At 43.1% G+C, this 13,804-nt stretch overlaps 1 protein-coding gene across 3 annotated transcripts in view; it reads right to left on the minus strand.

The window, feature by feature from the left end:
- Nucleotides 1-1,089: 1,089 nt before the first annotated feature.
- Nucleotides 1,090-13,804, minus strand: part of Psma8 (proteasome 20S subunit alpha 8) — a 36,057-nt gene continuing 23,342 nt past the window's right edge. For 2 of the 3 annotated variants that reach the window (XM_075970892.1, XM_075970891.1), the window contains exons 5-7: nucleotides 3,485-3,604; nucleotides 3,208-3,270; nucleotides 1,090-1,182 (exon numbers count right to left, since the gene is read on the minus strand). In XM_075970892.1, the coding sequence (XP_075827007.1) occupies nucleotides 1,090-1,182; nucleotides 3,208-3,270; nucleotides 3,485-3,604 (276 nt within the window). The remainder of the gene's footprint in view (nucleotides 1,183-3,207; nucleotides 3,271-3,484; nucleotides 3,605-13,804) is intronic. The other variant, XM_075970893.1, reaches the window with a different exon arrangement.

A 13,804-nucleotide genomic window follows, 5' to 3' on the forward strand; every position in this document is an offset into this window, starting at 1 on the left:
TCATTACAGATGGTTGTGAGCCACCACATAGTTGGTGGGAATTGTGAACTCAGTGTCTCTGGAAGAGCAGTCAGCATTCTTAACTGCTGAGCCATCTCTCCAGCATCTAGCATCCATGTTTTTAAGCTTTCTCAGGCTTTATGCGGATGTACATGTCCCGTTTTGGCACCATTTGTAGATAGAAGTTTCTCTTCTGCCTGCCAGTCCCTGAATAACCACTCTAAAGCTTAATATTAATTATAATTGCTTAGCCAGTGGCTCAGGTTTCTTACTGGCTAGCCCTTATGTATAAATTAATCCTTTTCTAATAATCTGTATATTCCCACTTGGCCATAGTGTTACCTCACATCTTGCTTCTCTAGCAGCTGCTGGCATCTCCCAGACTCTACCTTCTTTTTCCCTTTATCTTTGCTTAGATTTCCTTCCTGGCTCTATTCTACCTGGCAATTGACCAGATCATCTTCTTTATTAACCAGTGGTAATAAAACACACTCACAGTGAGCAGAAGGGCATCCCATATCAACATGAGGTGTTTGAGGCCAGCCTGGGCTAAATGAGACCCGGTCTTAAAAAAGAAAAACCGACAAACTGAGTTTATTTTTGTCACTATATTCTTAGCAACTATCACACAGTCTAACTTGCAATCCCCCTGCCTCAGCCTCCTGAGTCAGCACACAGGGATTTTTGTCCCATGGCTGACACTTTACAGAACATTGATGTTCTTACCGTTCATCAAGGAATGGAGCTCAGCACTGCACTCGGTTTATTTTGAAATGATTAGTTCCTTAACTAACAATGAGGAAGACACAAACTTCAAAAAATTACCAACTTTTAAAATCATCTTCTTTTCAGGAATTTGCTTGTATGAAGAAAAGCAACATATTGGTCTGGTGTCACAGTATAGTCTCAGGCTTGTGTGAAATTGAGGAGTTTTAAGGAAAATCTTCACATTAACCTATGTTTGAAGACAACTTCACACCTAACACTCTTGAAAATAGACATATGAAAACATATGGTTCCAACTGACATTTCTTCTAAAACCTCAGGAAGAAATTCTAATCCAAACAAATCCCCAGCTCAACCCAACAACTAGGTTGATTTCTTTGATTTTTTCTTCTCTGCTTCCTCCTTTTCTTTTTCTATTTCAGTCACCTGCAATTCAATTTCTTTGGCACTAAACATCTGAAAAAAGAAAACAAATATTTTTCAATTATACCAATACTTGAGTGTTTTTTATCTGTAGCTTTGTACTGTATACCTTCAGGAATGCAACAAAATGTCTCAAAAAAAACCAAACAATGCACTTGTACTAATGAGGTCAAATCAGGGCTGTGACTCTGGTACACTGCACGGCAGGATGAGGACAAGAAACTTCGCTAGACATCCTGTACTGTCACTCTGCCTCTGCAACATTTAGCTGCAAGACTCATTTCTGAGTAACTCCATCTTACCGTGTGCTGCTCTTACTGGTCTAGCTACTGTTATGATTGGAGTGTGAAAGGTCCCCCACAGGCTCACGCATTTTGGGCATTTGGTGTCAAGATTGTGTAGCTGTTTTAGAAACAATGGAACCTTTGAAATGTAGGGTCCTTGAGTTTTATGGCTTGCTGTCATTTCCTGTCCTTGTCTCTACTTACTGTTGTAGGGTATGTAGGAGGAGATAGGGAAGACTTCAAGCCCAGATTATTGGGTGGGTAAGGTAAGACCGACAGGTAGTGTGAGGAGAGGAGAGGACAGTCTGTATTAGAAGCTGACAGTGCTGGCACTTGATCTTGGACTTTCAGAGCTGAGAAAAATGTGTTGTTTAAGCCACCGAATCTATGATAAAGTTAAAGCCTCCCCAACTAACATGGGCTAAAAGTAATTTTATAGTCGTCAGGGGTAAACAGTATGTTCTAGGAACACAGCATGAACCGGGCCAGAAGAGCTGACTCTTATATATCTGGTTCTTCATAAAGGAGTCAAAGGGATAACCATCTGACTCCCTGGGGTGGAGGAGGAGAGTCTGTGATCTGTTTTACTTAGAACTGTTCTGCTCTCAGATTTGCAGATTGTGAACAACCTCTCACCTCACCTCCAGTGTTGGCGTTACCATTCTTCCAACATGTCCACAGCTATGTGTGTGTTATCGTTAATCTTTATGCCAGCACCAAGGTTTCTTTCAGTTTTGCTTTGCTAAAACTTATTTTCTGAATTCCACCTTTAAAAACTATTGACGTTGCTGCTAAGAAATTCTCTGTGTTTCTTTTTTCTTTTTGTTTACTATTATTCCTTTTATTCCCCATTAACTGTCTTTTTGATTTACATTTTTGCTTGGTCTTGCTGCTTTAAAAGTGTCAATAAATAAGGGGAATGGGGACAGGACTTGGAGTCTGCTCTCGGCATAGCCCCACAGAAAAAGACACTTTGCTGCTGTCCCATCTGTTGGAAAAGTGGTAAAACACACACCATCATTGTTCTACACAGTACTGACTTTGGCACAAATTTCTTGTGAAAATACTTTCCTTAAACCCAAAGGAAAGAATATATAAAATAAGTCTTCTAAGTGTATTTTAGTAGTTTGCCATGTTTTGAGAGGTTTTGTACATTATACATAGACAACTATTGGCAAACTAGACTGCTAACCTCGGGGACAACAGGAAACCACGAAACAAGTACTCTCTAGCCACTGAGTCCTCCAGCATAATGTCTGACAGGATGTTCTGAGGTAACTCACAGTGGTTGAAGCAGACATACAAGCAATGTCACAAGAAACATGAAAAGGTTATGATACTAGGGATTAAAATTAAAATGTGAAAGAGGCTCAAGCCAGCACACAGAACTGAGGTGTGTAGCTCAGTGGCACAGCACTTACCATGCATAAAGCCTAGGGTCAGACCCTCAGAACAAGATGAAAACAGCAGTGATCAGAAAGAGTGCGTTCTCTTACAGAGAGGAGGTCTCTGGGTGGACAGACTATAAGGGTTCCTACCTACAGGCAGGGATACTAAATGGGCAGATCTGTACGGAGCTCTCATTCCCTCCTAGTCTTCACAAAGACAGGATGTAAACAGTGGCTTGCAATAACCAAGAGATGAGCCACTCAGCCCAGAAGAAACCATTGTGCTGCCAATGGATGAACCATGCTTGCAATTCACGGGTTCCAACAGCATCTGAACTTCTATCAAGCTATGCTAGTAATACTTTCTACTTTGGTCAATAATTTACCTTCAAAGGTTGATCTCTTCTGATTATAGCCAGTTCAATGTTCTTTCCACCAGACTGGACAACCTAGTGTAGAACAAGGACACATAAGAACTTTAGCTGGCTCGGGTAGAGCTCTGTAGTAGTGTGTGTGCCTGGTGTGTGTGTGGTACTGGTTTGATTCTTCGACATTATATATAAATGAAAACAACCTATCTCTGAAAATTGTGTGTTTAATGAACAAAACAGGATGGGGAAACCAAAAGCATATTCTCAGAACATACCTTACAAGATTACTTACTTCTAGCAAAGCTTTTATTGCTAGTTTGATAGCTTCACTGTCATTAGAAATAGCCTCTTCTGTGTAATTCTTTTCTAGAAATTCCCGAACAGTTTTAGCACTCCGGCCTATTGCATTTGCCTTGAAAAATTAAAACAAAACTATTAATACAATTCGGTTTGTTGTTACCATGTATGTTTGGGCTTTTGGGTTTACTTCAGCGTTCAATAACAGAGTCACAAAGGGACTGGGATGACGTGGTCTTTTTTTTTTTTTTTTTTTTTTTTTTTACTTTACAACTGCCATACAACGGGAAAGAGAAACATCTTCAGGGAGTGAAACAATTGTCTTGGCCAGCTGAGGAGCCCACAGAAATTGTAATGTACACCTTTAATACCACCTTTATAAACCCTTCCTTTAGCCGCTTCAGCACGGCATGCTGTTTGACTCCAAGGCTGCTGTTTTTCTGCTAGCAGTAAGAATAAATTCATTTAATCTAAATTTGAATTGAAGTCTTTGGTCTTTTCCAGTGGATTCAAATGCCACAATAGTGGCATCAACTGAGAATTAAGTGTTCACAAAGAGCCAAGCCTATGGGGAATTTATCCAAACCATCCCATTCCATTCCCTACCCCCCATAGGCTAGCTGCAAAATTCATTTATAAAGTCCACCACAGACTTTAACAGTCCCAATGGTGTTGAAAACTCCAAAGTCTCTTCATAATTAAAAGTCTTAATTTTTACCCCTTATAGAATAAAAGAACAACAAATTACATGCTTCCAACATACAATAGCATAGTATATACATTTCCATTACAAAGGGGAAGAATTGGGTATAGTGAGGAAACACCAAATCCTGCAGCTCTGTGGCAGGTTCTGTCAGTTCCTCCTGCCTGGTTGTTTTGAGGAGCTACAGAACCCTGTAATCTCCAGTCCAGTGCTTTTCCAACTCAGGATCGCTTAAATTCTACACCCAACACCGACAAAAGCGGCAGCAATGATAGGCCCCTCGCCCCCTCCCCAAGCTTCCATGAGTAAGGGTTCGCCTCTGGACTGTGGTTCCTCTCCTCCCAGCTCCAGTCGAAAGTACCAGTACTGAGCAACCACCTATCTCTCAGGCTTAGACCCCTTTGGGTCCCCATCCCTGTGTGATCATGTAGGGGTATGGCCCAATCCCCACAGCCCCTGGACCTTCTAGGTGACGACCCAAAGTCAGCTTGAGCCACGGTCCATGCTGAATCTCTGGGACACTGGAGTTCAGTCTCTAGACCTTATCTCTTATCTCACTCTTGGAAACTGCACACAAAACACACATATGTATGTAGCGAATAAAGAAAAAGAGGCCATGAATTTGAGAGAGCAAGGGTAGGGAGATGTTAAAGGGAGGAAAGGAATGAGGGAAAATGATGTGATTATGTTTTACTTAAAATAATTTATTAAAGTAGAATTCAGGACCAGGGAGATGGCTAAGCAGTTAAGAGTAAAATATATATATTATATATATATAAAATATATATATATATATATATATATATATATATATATTCCTTTCAGAGGACATGGGTTCCATAGTAGGTGTCCATATAGCAACCAACTGAAAGACCCTACAGACCCCCTCCTCAAAACCCGCAGCTAGCATGCTCCCGGGGGAACGTCCTGTTTGTTTTAAACAAATCTCCGGATCAGCAGCCAGCCTGCTCCCGTAAGAACATCCCAGGTGCCTGAGAGAACAGGAGATAGAGATAGGAAGACTGCAAGGCAAGATGTCAATAAGATAGGATGTCAACAAAGCAGGTTAGTTATAAGATAGGAACAGGATGACTGTTGCCAGGCATCCATGCTGAGAGAGGAAACCTTTCATGCCCCCCGCCACATTCCGATAACCACGCTTTTGCTTCTGTAAACTTGCTTCTTGCTGACACCCATGCTAAGAGGGGAAACCATTCATGCCCCCGCCTCATTCCGGTCGATCGATAACCACGCTTTTGCTTCTGTAAACTTGCTTTTTGCTCTTCCCTATAAAAAGCCCGTCCTCCAGTTGGCAGGTGCGCAAGTCCTCCGAAAGACTTGCTGCCCGCAGGTACCTGTGTTTACTCAATAAACCTCTTGCTAATTGCATCCTGTGGCCTGGTCTCGGAGTGTCCTGGTTCTGGGGTCTTCATCAGAGAGGAAAGGTCCTCTCTGAGGGTCTTTCATTTGGTGCATGGGCCGGGAATTGAAGACCTTCACCCAGGAGCTACCGACCCACCACCGGGAGGTAAGCTGGCCAGCACCCATTCGTTAGTCTGTGTCTGTGTCATTTGTGTTCTTTGTTAAGCTCTGTACGCTCAGATCTGAGTGCTCTGAATCTGGCGAGGTAGAAAGGAACTGACGAGTTCGGACTTTCCCTCGCAGCCTTTTGGAAGACGTTCCAGGGGCGTCTGGAGCCTTCGGGGCTCAACCCGTGTCGGAAAGATACGTGGATCTGGTTGGAGAAGGGAGGTCTGGACTCCCATTGTCTCCGTCTGAAATTTTGCTTTCGGCATTACGCCGAATCCGAGCCGGCGCATCTGTATTGTCTGTGTATTTTTGTGCTTAATATGTTCTTTGTTTTGTATATCTGTTTGTACTCGAGTCTAAATCTGGTACCATGGGGCAGTAAATAACCACCTCTTTGACCCCAACTCTATGAAAATCCAAAAGGAACGCTGACAGTCTGCCCCTCCTTTACTTCTCTAGGCTGTGCTGCTGAACTGCCCTGCTTGCTGTTGCAAGGGGGGAGGGAGCAGGGCTGTGATCTCCTGGACACAGCCTGGAGCCAGGCCTAGGAGGGGGCAACCAGCCTCTGAGCAAACTTCTCCGCAGGACGCAGGGCAGGGCATGGCAGCAACCCTGGCCCAAGTCAGAGAAGGGGGCAGCTGTGGGCACCCCCTGAAATCCCTGTGCTGAGAGTGACATCCTCTCTTGCTGACCTGAAGTCCACCAGCACCGCAGGGGAGGACTGGGGAAGGAGGGCTGCCTTAGACAATCCAAGGTGTTCCCTCCCCCTACAGCCAGTGCAAAGGTCTTCACAGCTGCTACTGGCAGTGTGAGGGCTAAAGAGGAACTGAGTTGAGGCTTCCAGTCGGTGGACCAATCCTGACCTCACAAGTTCCCTGGAGGGAATTCCTCCTGGGGCCTCTGGAATCCCATTCAGAGAAAAGCTGCTAGATTGCTGTGAGTACTGAGGTGGGGTATGGGAAGCTTGTGCTATACAACTAGGAGCTCACTATGGACAGAGCTGAGACTGAAGCCAGGTCCTGGGAGGATCCCCAGTGGGGTTCCCTGTGGAGAAGGCTTGTTTTCCCTGGAAAATAAGGTGCTAGAGATTGAATGGCAGCCCCCATCTGCAAATGCCATGTAAAACCTTGTGCCAAAGATCTGTGGCCCTTGCCCAGGGGAAATAGCTGGTGCTAACGCCAGGGTCACAGAACTAAGGCCTCCTGTGGAGACACATGCCAGCCAGTTGGGTCCAAGCTGGTGCTAATTCCTCCCCACAGGACCCAGTAAGCCTGGGAACCTACAGTAGGCTGTTTCTCTGGGGTCGGATACCCTATTAAAAAGCAAAGGTCCCCTAAAGAACCTGGACCTTTCCATTTTGGCAGTAGGGCAAGAGATTGCAAGTAAATATCCCTGTGGCTGTTGGTAAATGGTGAATGTGGATTCAGGAGTGGCAGGTAATGGAGTAAGCTGACATTAAAAGGGCCTACCAGCCCTGATAACATCTGTCTTCCGGGGATGCTCTATACCAGTCATCATGTGCTGCATCCAGGTAAAAGCCTCTGGTTTAAAAATTGGGAAAATTAAATTAAGTCACTTTAAAATAATATGCTTATAAAAAAACCTACAGATTGTTGGTTTCTATATTTCTTACTATGCAGTGTGTCCAGAGGAAAGTAAATTCCCAGCTCTGTTTAGATGGATGCAGGACTACACTGTCTTCAAGAACTATTGCTGTAAAAGGGCTGGCACAGGGCCAGGGCCATATGAACAGCCCAGCTGAGCTTCTAAGCCAGCCCATGTTTAGATCTGAATTTAACACTTGTCTGCTCACAATGCTTGTGATAAGGTGGGGGCCCCGAGTTGCCCCACAAGGCAAAGATCTGCTAAAGCCTCTCACCCCACTACAATGGCAGAGGGGGTGTTACTGAATGATGAGGTTGAGTTAAAATGGCCCTTTTGACTCTTTATAATGTTTATGGCTATTTTAAAAAAAAAAACATGGCAAAGATTCTCATTTATTATTAATATAAAAAAGGTGCATTTTGGGTTGTTTTCAGATTCTGTCAATGATAATATAAAGGATGTCGCTAAGTTTTTAAGGTAATATGTTATCTAATTCTGAAAATCCACCATGCTAATGTTCAAAGTAGCTGTAAGCATAAATTGTCAAATGATATTTTTAATCTTGGTCAGTTTTACAGGAATAAGATAAAATCTCAGAATTGTTTAATTTGCATTTCCCTGATGATTAAGGATGTTATATTTAAGCAAATTTTAAATATCTTTCAGTCATTTCAAGTTCATTTGTTGAGAATTTACAGTTTTGGTCTGTGACATAATTGTACTGAAATGTTTGTTTTTATGAGGATTAAGTTCCTAAGTTCCTTATATGTCTCATGATACCTCCCCATTCTACAGGTTGATATTACATTCCGTTGATTATATCCTTTGCTATACAAAAAGCGTCTCAGTTTTAAAAATCTTATTTATTGATTGTTTCTCTCAATGTCTATGCCACTGAGGCTGTGTTTGAAAATGAATTTTAAACTTTTTTCCTTCTATAAAAAGTTCAATATTGTTGGTTTTATGTTAAAGTCTTTAATTTGTTTGGATTTCAGTTTTGTGCATAGAAATAAATATGGATCTAGCTTCATTCTTCTACATAATAATGTCTAATTAATTCTTAAAGGGAGAAACTGACAGTCAAAATGCTGGGCTCATGGCAAATCTCAGGGGGGGGCTGCAAGGCACCCCACTAATTCGGCCAAGGTAAGAGAGGTTCTCCAGGGACCAGTTAAAATCTATGCTCCTTAAATGATTAATAAAAGTTTACAGGCATTTTACCCAACCTCTGAAGGTCAGCAGACAGCAGTAGCCATGGCCTACATAGGACAGGCAACATCAGATATAAGAAAAAGTTACAGCAAGTAGATAGGTCACAAGATTATACCTAGTAAAATTTGGAGAGACCAAAAAAAAAAAATGTTAAACGAGGGACAGAGAAAGGGAAGCGAAAGAGAGAGAGGCGGGAAGCAAAAGAAAGATAGGACTCAGACAGATTAGGAGCCTGGGCAACAGAAGATCAAAGACAAATGAAGAGGGACACTGGAACTGAGTAAAAAAATACAAACTGGACACCCTACGAACTAGAAATTTGGGAAAAAGACAAATAAATGACTCGTTCCTCCCTGGTCACTTCTGAATGTATGACCAAAGCCTTTTGTTGACCAAACGAGGGACTTTTGCTTTCGCTACTGTTTTCAGTTCTGCAGGAGACGCAGGCTGCTTGTCTGCCTCTGCCTCTACCACGCCCTCCTCACCAGGATGACCACCTCTCCCTGCCATCACCGCTGAAGAAATCCTCACCTCCTAGCAACTGCCTTGATGCTGTGCTTGCTCTAAAGCCTGCATGAGCCCTGACTGCTCACTCTACAGTCTTGCTCCCCTCACCCATGTCAGACTGTGATACAGCAGTCACCATGCTACCACAGGTGCCCTCCTGTGCCAGACTACTGCTCCTGTGCTGGGCTGACGTCGATGGACTAAGGATCCTACCAGCATCTGCATAAAGGACAGGCAAATGGCAAAATGGCAGGCTAAGCTGTGCCAGGCAGAGCCGAAAATGAGGGCGAAGCTTGCCAGGGGCACAAGGCTGGCGGTCCGAGCTAAGCAGGTACACAAGACTGAAGGTAAGCGGAAGGCGGGGGCAACATTGGTGGACAGGAAGCAAATGATCTGGGCCAGTAACCTCCCTTCAGGGATGGCGGCCCGACCGGAACGCTGAACTTGTGGCTTTGATACAAGCTCTACAGATGGCAGAGGGAACGTCTATACTAACAGCAGGTATGCTTCAAAGCAATATACAGACAAAAAGGACTGTTGACATCTGCTGAAATTTTGAGCCTCCAGGAGGCCACACATTTGCCAAAGAAGACAGCCATCATACATTGACCAAGATTGAGACATCCAATGTAATGGCTAAAAAGATCATAAAAAAAAAAATCATCCTAAGGTTTGGGATGCCCAAGATAATCATGTCCCATAATAGACCTGCCTTTGTTGCCCAGGTAAGTTAGGGTGTGGCCAAGACATTGGGGATCAATTGGAACTTAAGCTTACCAACCCCAAAGCTCAGGTCAGATAGATAGGATAAATAAGATTCTAAAAGAACAAATTGACATAATTGGCCCTGGAGACCAGCAAAAATGACTGGACAGACCTCCCTCCCTCCTGTCCTGTCCTGTCCTGGGTTCAAAACACCCCGGCAATCGCTGCCACTAGTTCTGTTGCCTGGCTAGTTAGCTGCTGCTCATGTATCCGCTGACAGTGGCTGACCCTGGTGATGAAATCCTGAGCTCAAGGCTTACACAGGGCAGGCACATCCGCTATAAGGTGGGCTTATATCACCTTTTAGGCTCTTCTTTCCTAGAGTCAGAAACCCACAGGGCTCTGCTCATTTTTCTTTAGGGTCTTTTGAAGCACAATATCAGACAGCAGAAGCAAAAGGCAATTCTGTTCTGTTCCTCCACTGTGTGTCTGGGACTTATTGACAGGAATTATTTTTTTACAGTTTGAGATTTTTCCGGATCAGACCGTTTTGTGCAGATAACTTCAGAGAAAAAGCAAACACACCTAAAGCTTCCTTACCTCTTGATAGGTTTTGTTTTTCTACAGGAAAATCTTGTTTTAATCTGTGGGGTTATGAAATGATATGGCTTTCAAAAGATAAACAGATATGGTTTAATATATGATAAAATAGATATCAATGGGATGTTAAGATTTTTTTTTTAATGCTGTACTTACAAATGTAAAGCCTGAGTAAGTCAGTCTCAAAAAGATATTTATGTCCTCATTCGCTGTCCTCTGGCTTTAGGGCTTTTTGTTTTGTTTTAAACATTTGTCATTCTGTATTGCATTTTCTCTCATTGTTTGTTAAAGTTCTCACAATGGACACAACCCTGTACATTTGGATAAAGCTGATGCTACAGGATGCAATGGAAACCTGTAGATGCCATGTGGTGCCAGCTGGACCGAAACTGACTTCTCCGGCACATTCTCTGGAGTTGAGGAACAACACTCCCGGTGTCTACAGCAAAAGAGATTTGTATTCATAATACTGAACTTGCCTCTTATGAGAAGGCATCCATGTGTTTCTTAGGGCTGAGTTAAGCTCTTTGTAGTCAAAAGACTATTATTGCCACAGTGTTGGGTGCTATTCTCGGGTCTACAGTGGTTCACAATGTCTACCATGTAGTTACTTTCAAGCCTCATTCAGATAATTTTATTAAGAGCTATGTACACCCTAGAGATGTTCTACTATCTTCTCCCAATACTGCTCTGTAAAGTATAAGTTATTTTGTCCCATCAGTTGTACTAGTTTTCATATGGCTATTGTCTGAGCAAATCTTTCAGAGGTGGTGCTCCATAACAGGAGGGGCCTGGACCTGTTGCTTTTAAAGAAAGGGAGTCTTTGTGCTACACTCAGGGGAAAATGTTACTTTTATGCTGACCATACTGGATTGGTTAGAAGATCCATGACCAAGCTTAGAGAGAGGTTAAGACAGAGACAAAGCTGTTCGAATCACAACAAGGATGGTTCGACGGATGGGTTAATAAGTCTCCCTGGTTTACAACTCTATTGTCTTCTTTGATGGGTCCCTTGATTATCCTCCTTCTGATTCTCCTGTTTGGGCCTTGCATCTTAAACCGCCTGGTCCAGTTTATAAAAGATAGGCTGTCAGTCATTCAGGCCCTAGTACTGACCCATCAGTATCACATGTTACCACAACAAGATACCGAGGTTCTGTAATTGCTTTGAGTAAAAGATTTAACTCATTAACAAAAGAAAAAGGGGGAAATGAAAGACCCTACAGACCCCCTCCTCAAAACCCGCAGCTAGCATGCTCCCGGGGGAACGTCCTGTTTGTTTTAAACAAATCTCCGGATCAGCAGCCAGCCTGCTCCCGTAAGAACATCCCAGGTGCCTGAGAGAACAGGAGATAGAGATAGGAAGACTGCAAGGCAAGATGTCAATAAGATAGGATGTCAACAAAGCAGGTTAGTTATAAGATAGGAACAGGATGACTGTTGCCAGGCATCCATGCTGAGAGAGGAAACCTTTCATGCCCCCCGCCACATTCCGATAACCACGCTTTTGCTTCTGTAAACTTGCTTCTTGCTGACACCCATGCTAAGAGGGGAAACCATTCATGCCCCCGCCTCATTCCGGTCGATCGATAACCACGCTTTTGCTTCTGTAAACTTGCTTTTTGCTCTTCCCTATAAAAAGCCCGTCCTCCAGTTGGCAGGTGCGCAAGTCCTCCGAAAGACTTGCTGCCCGCAGGTACCTGTGTTTACTCAATAAACCTCTTGCTAATTGCATCCTGTGGCCTGGTCTCGGAGTGTCCTGGTTCTGGGGTCTTCATCAGAGAGGAAAGGTCCTCTCTGAGGGTCTTTCACAACAACTAACTGTAGTCCAGATCCAAAGGATGTGATGTCCTCTCCTGGTATCAGATATGCACATTAGTATGCAGACATACATGCAAGCAGAACATCCATACACATAAAAAGGATGCACATACATACACAAGTAGATAACACTTAAAAAAAAGTTTTTCTGTGTTTTTTCACATTCACTGTTTTGAAAAGCTATGCTTGTATTTTTAGTTGGATTATGGCTTCATTCAAGTGTTAGGAAAGAATATTTAATGTCCTCGGTGAAGTATCTGTATTCCACTCAAGGTAGTTGCTTTTTAACAGTTAGTTACAGGCTGGAATCCAGAACCACAAAAGGGAACTTTTTAAGCCACTTACACTAAAGTCTCTTGGCTAACTATTATCTTAAAGTAAATTAAAAATTTCTTAGTAGGCTATGGTGGTGCATGAGTCTCAGCCAGCATGAACTACACAGAAAGAGACTGTCTAAAAATAAGCCTCTACATTTCCTGAGGAGTTTGGTGGTGGTGGTGATAGTATTGTCATGTTTTTGGTTTTGCTTTCTATTTTGAAAAGCCCCCCCCCCCAGCTTGGCCGCCCGCTATCACTGCTTGCCGCTGGGAATCTGCCAGGCTCTGACACCTGCTCCGCCAGCCCGCCGGGACACACTAACATTTTAAGAATAAAAGTGATATAAACTCAAGTGTGAAATTATTTAAAGCCTGAATACTTAATTTTTAATAATTAAGTTAAAATCACTTATACTACATTCTGTAGTTGTAGTCTTATTCTACACAAGGCAGTTTATGAAAACTCACTGCTGGAAACTCTGACTGTTTCTCTGAGCGTTTGTGTTTGAGTATACAATTGAGGAAGGTGGTAGATGGGTATGGAAACAAGAATAACTTATGCAGAAAAACAATCTACTTATTGTATGAAGCTTACTACTATATACAAACACAAAATATGTATCAGAGTTTATGGTTATCTGACTCCTTAGGAGAGAGGACATGGTACTGGAGAGAGATAACTCAGCAGCTAAAAGTGAGCCCACATGGTGGCTATGGACAGTTGCAAAGGATCTGATTCCCTCTTCCAGCCTCTGAGAACTGGTTTTCCCGTCTTCCTTTCCCCTTTCCTCTCTGGGGGGCTGGAAAATCATCTGGGAGTGTTGTGTCCAATGAACCTCGGCTTTTTCTAATTCCCTCTGATTTGGTCTGATTTGGATTGCTATGTAGGTGGAGAGGCTTATCAGGTATAGAAACTTTTCACTCCCTTCGTGCAGTCCTGACAAGCTCAATATAAGCCTGAATCTCAGTAGTTTACCCTGAGGCAATACCTGGTTTGATAAAGACCACAAACTCAGGCACCACCCAGGAACAGACGTCCCAGAGGAAATTCCTAACATTCCAACCATTGTAGATAGCACACACCCTGCTAATGTAACTTTTCTAGGTTTTGCCTTTAAATAATGCCCTCTATCGCCTTCCAGCCCCCCCCATACCCGTCCCTATATCCCCCCCCCCCCCAGAGGAGCTGGAGAAAGAAGACTCGAAAAAAATCACAAGTTTGTTTTCTGGGGTACAATTTAAATACCCTGTGGAAATAATCTTGAGCATCTCTGGAGAGGGGTCATCATTTGGAAGGCGTTCTCAGAAGTAGAGT

This window comes from Microtus pennsylvanicus, chromosome 4, assembly GCF_037038515.1.
Source record: "Microtus pennsylvanicus isolate mMicPen1 chromosome 4, mMicPen1.hap1, whole genome shotgun sequence".
In the NCBI taxonomy this organism is placed as follows: Eukaryota; Metazoa; Chordata; class Mammalia; order Rodentia; family Cricetidae; genus Microtus; species Microtus pennsylvanicus.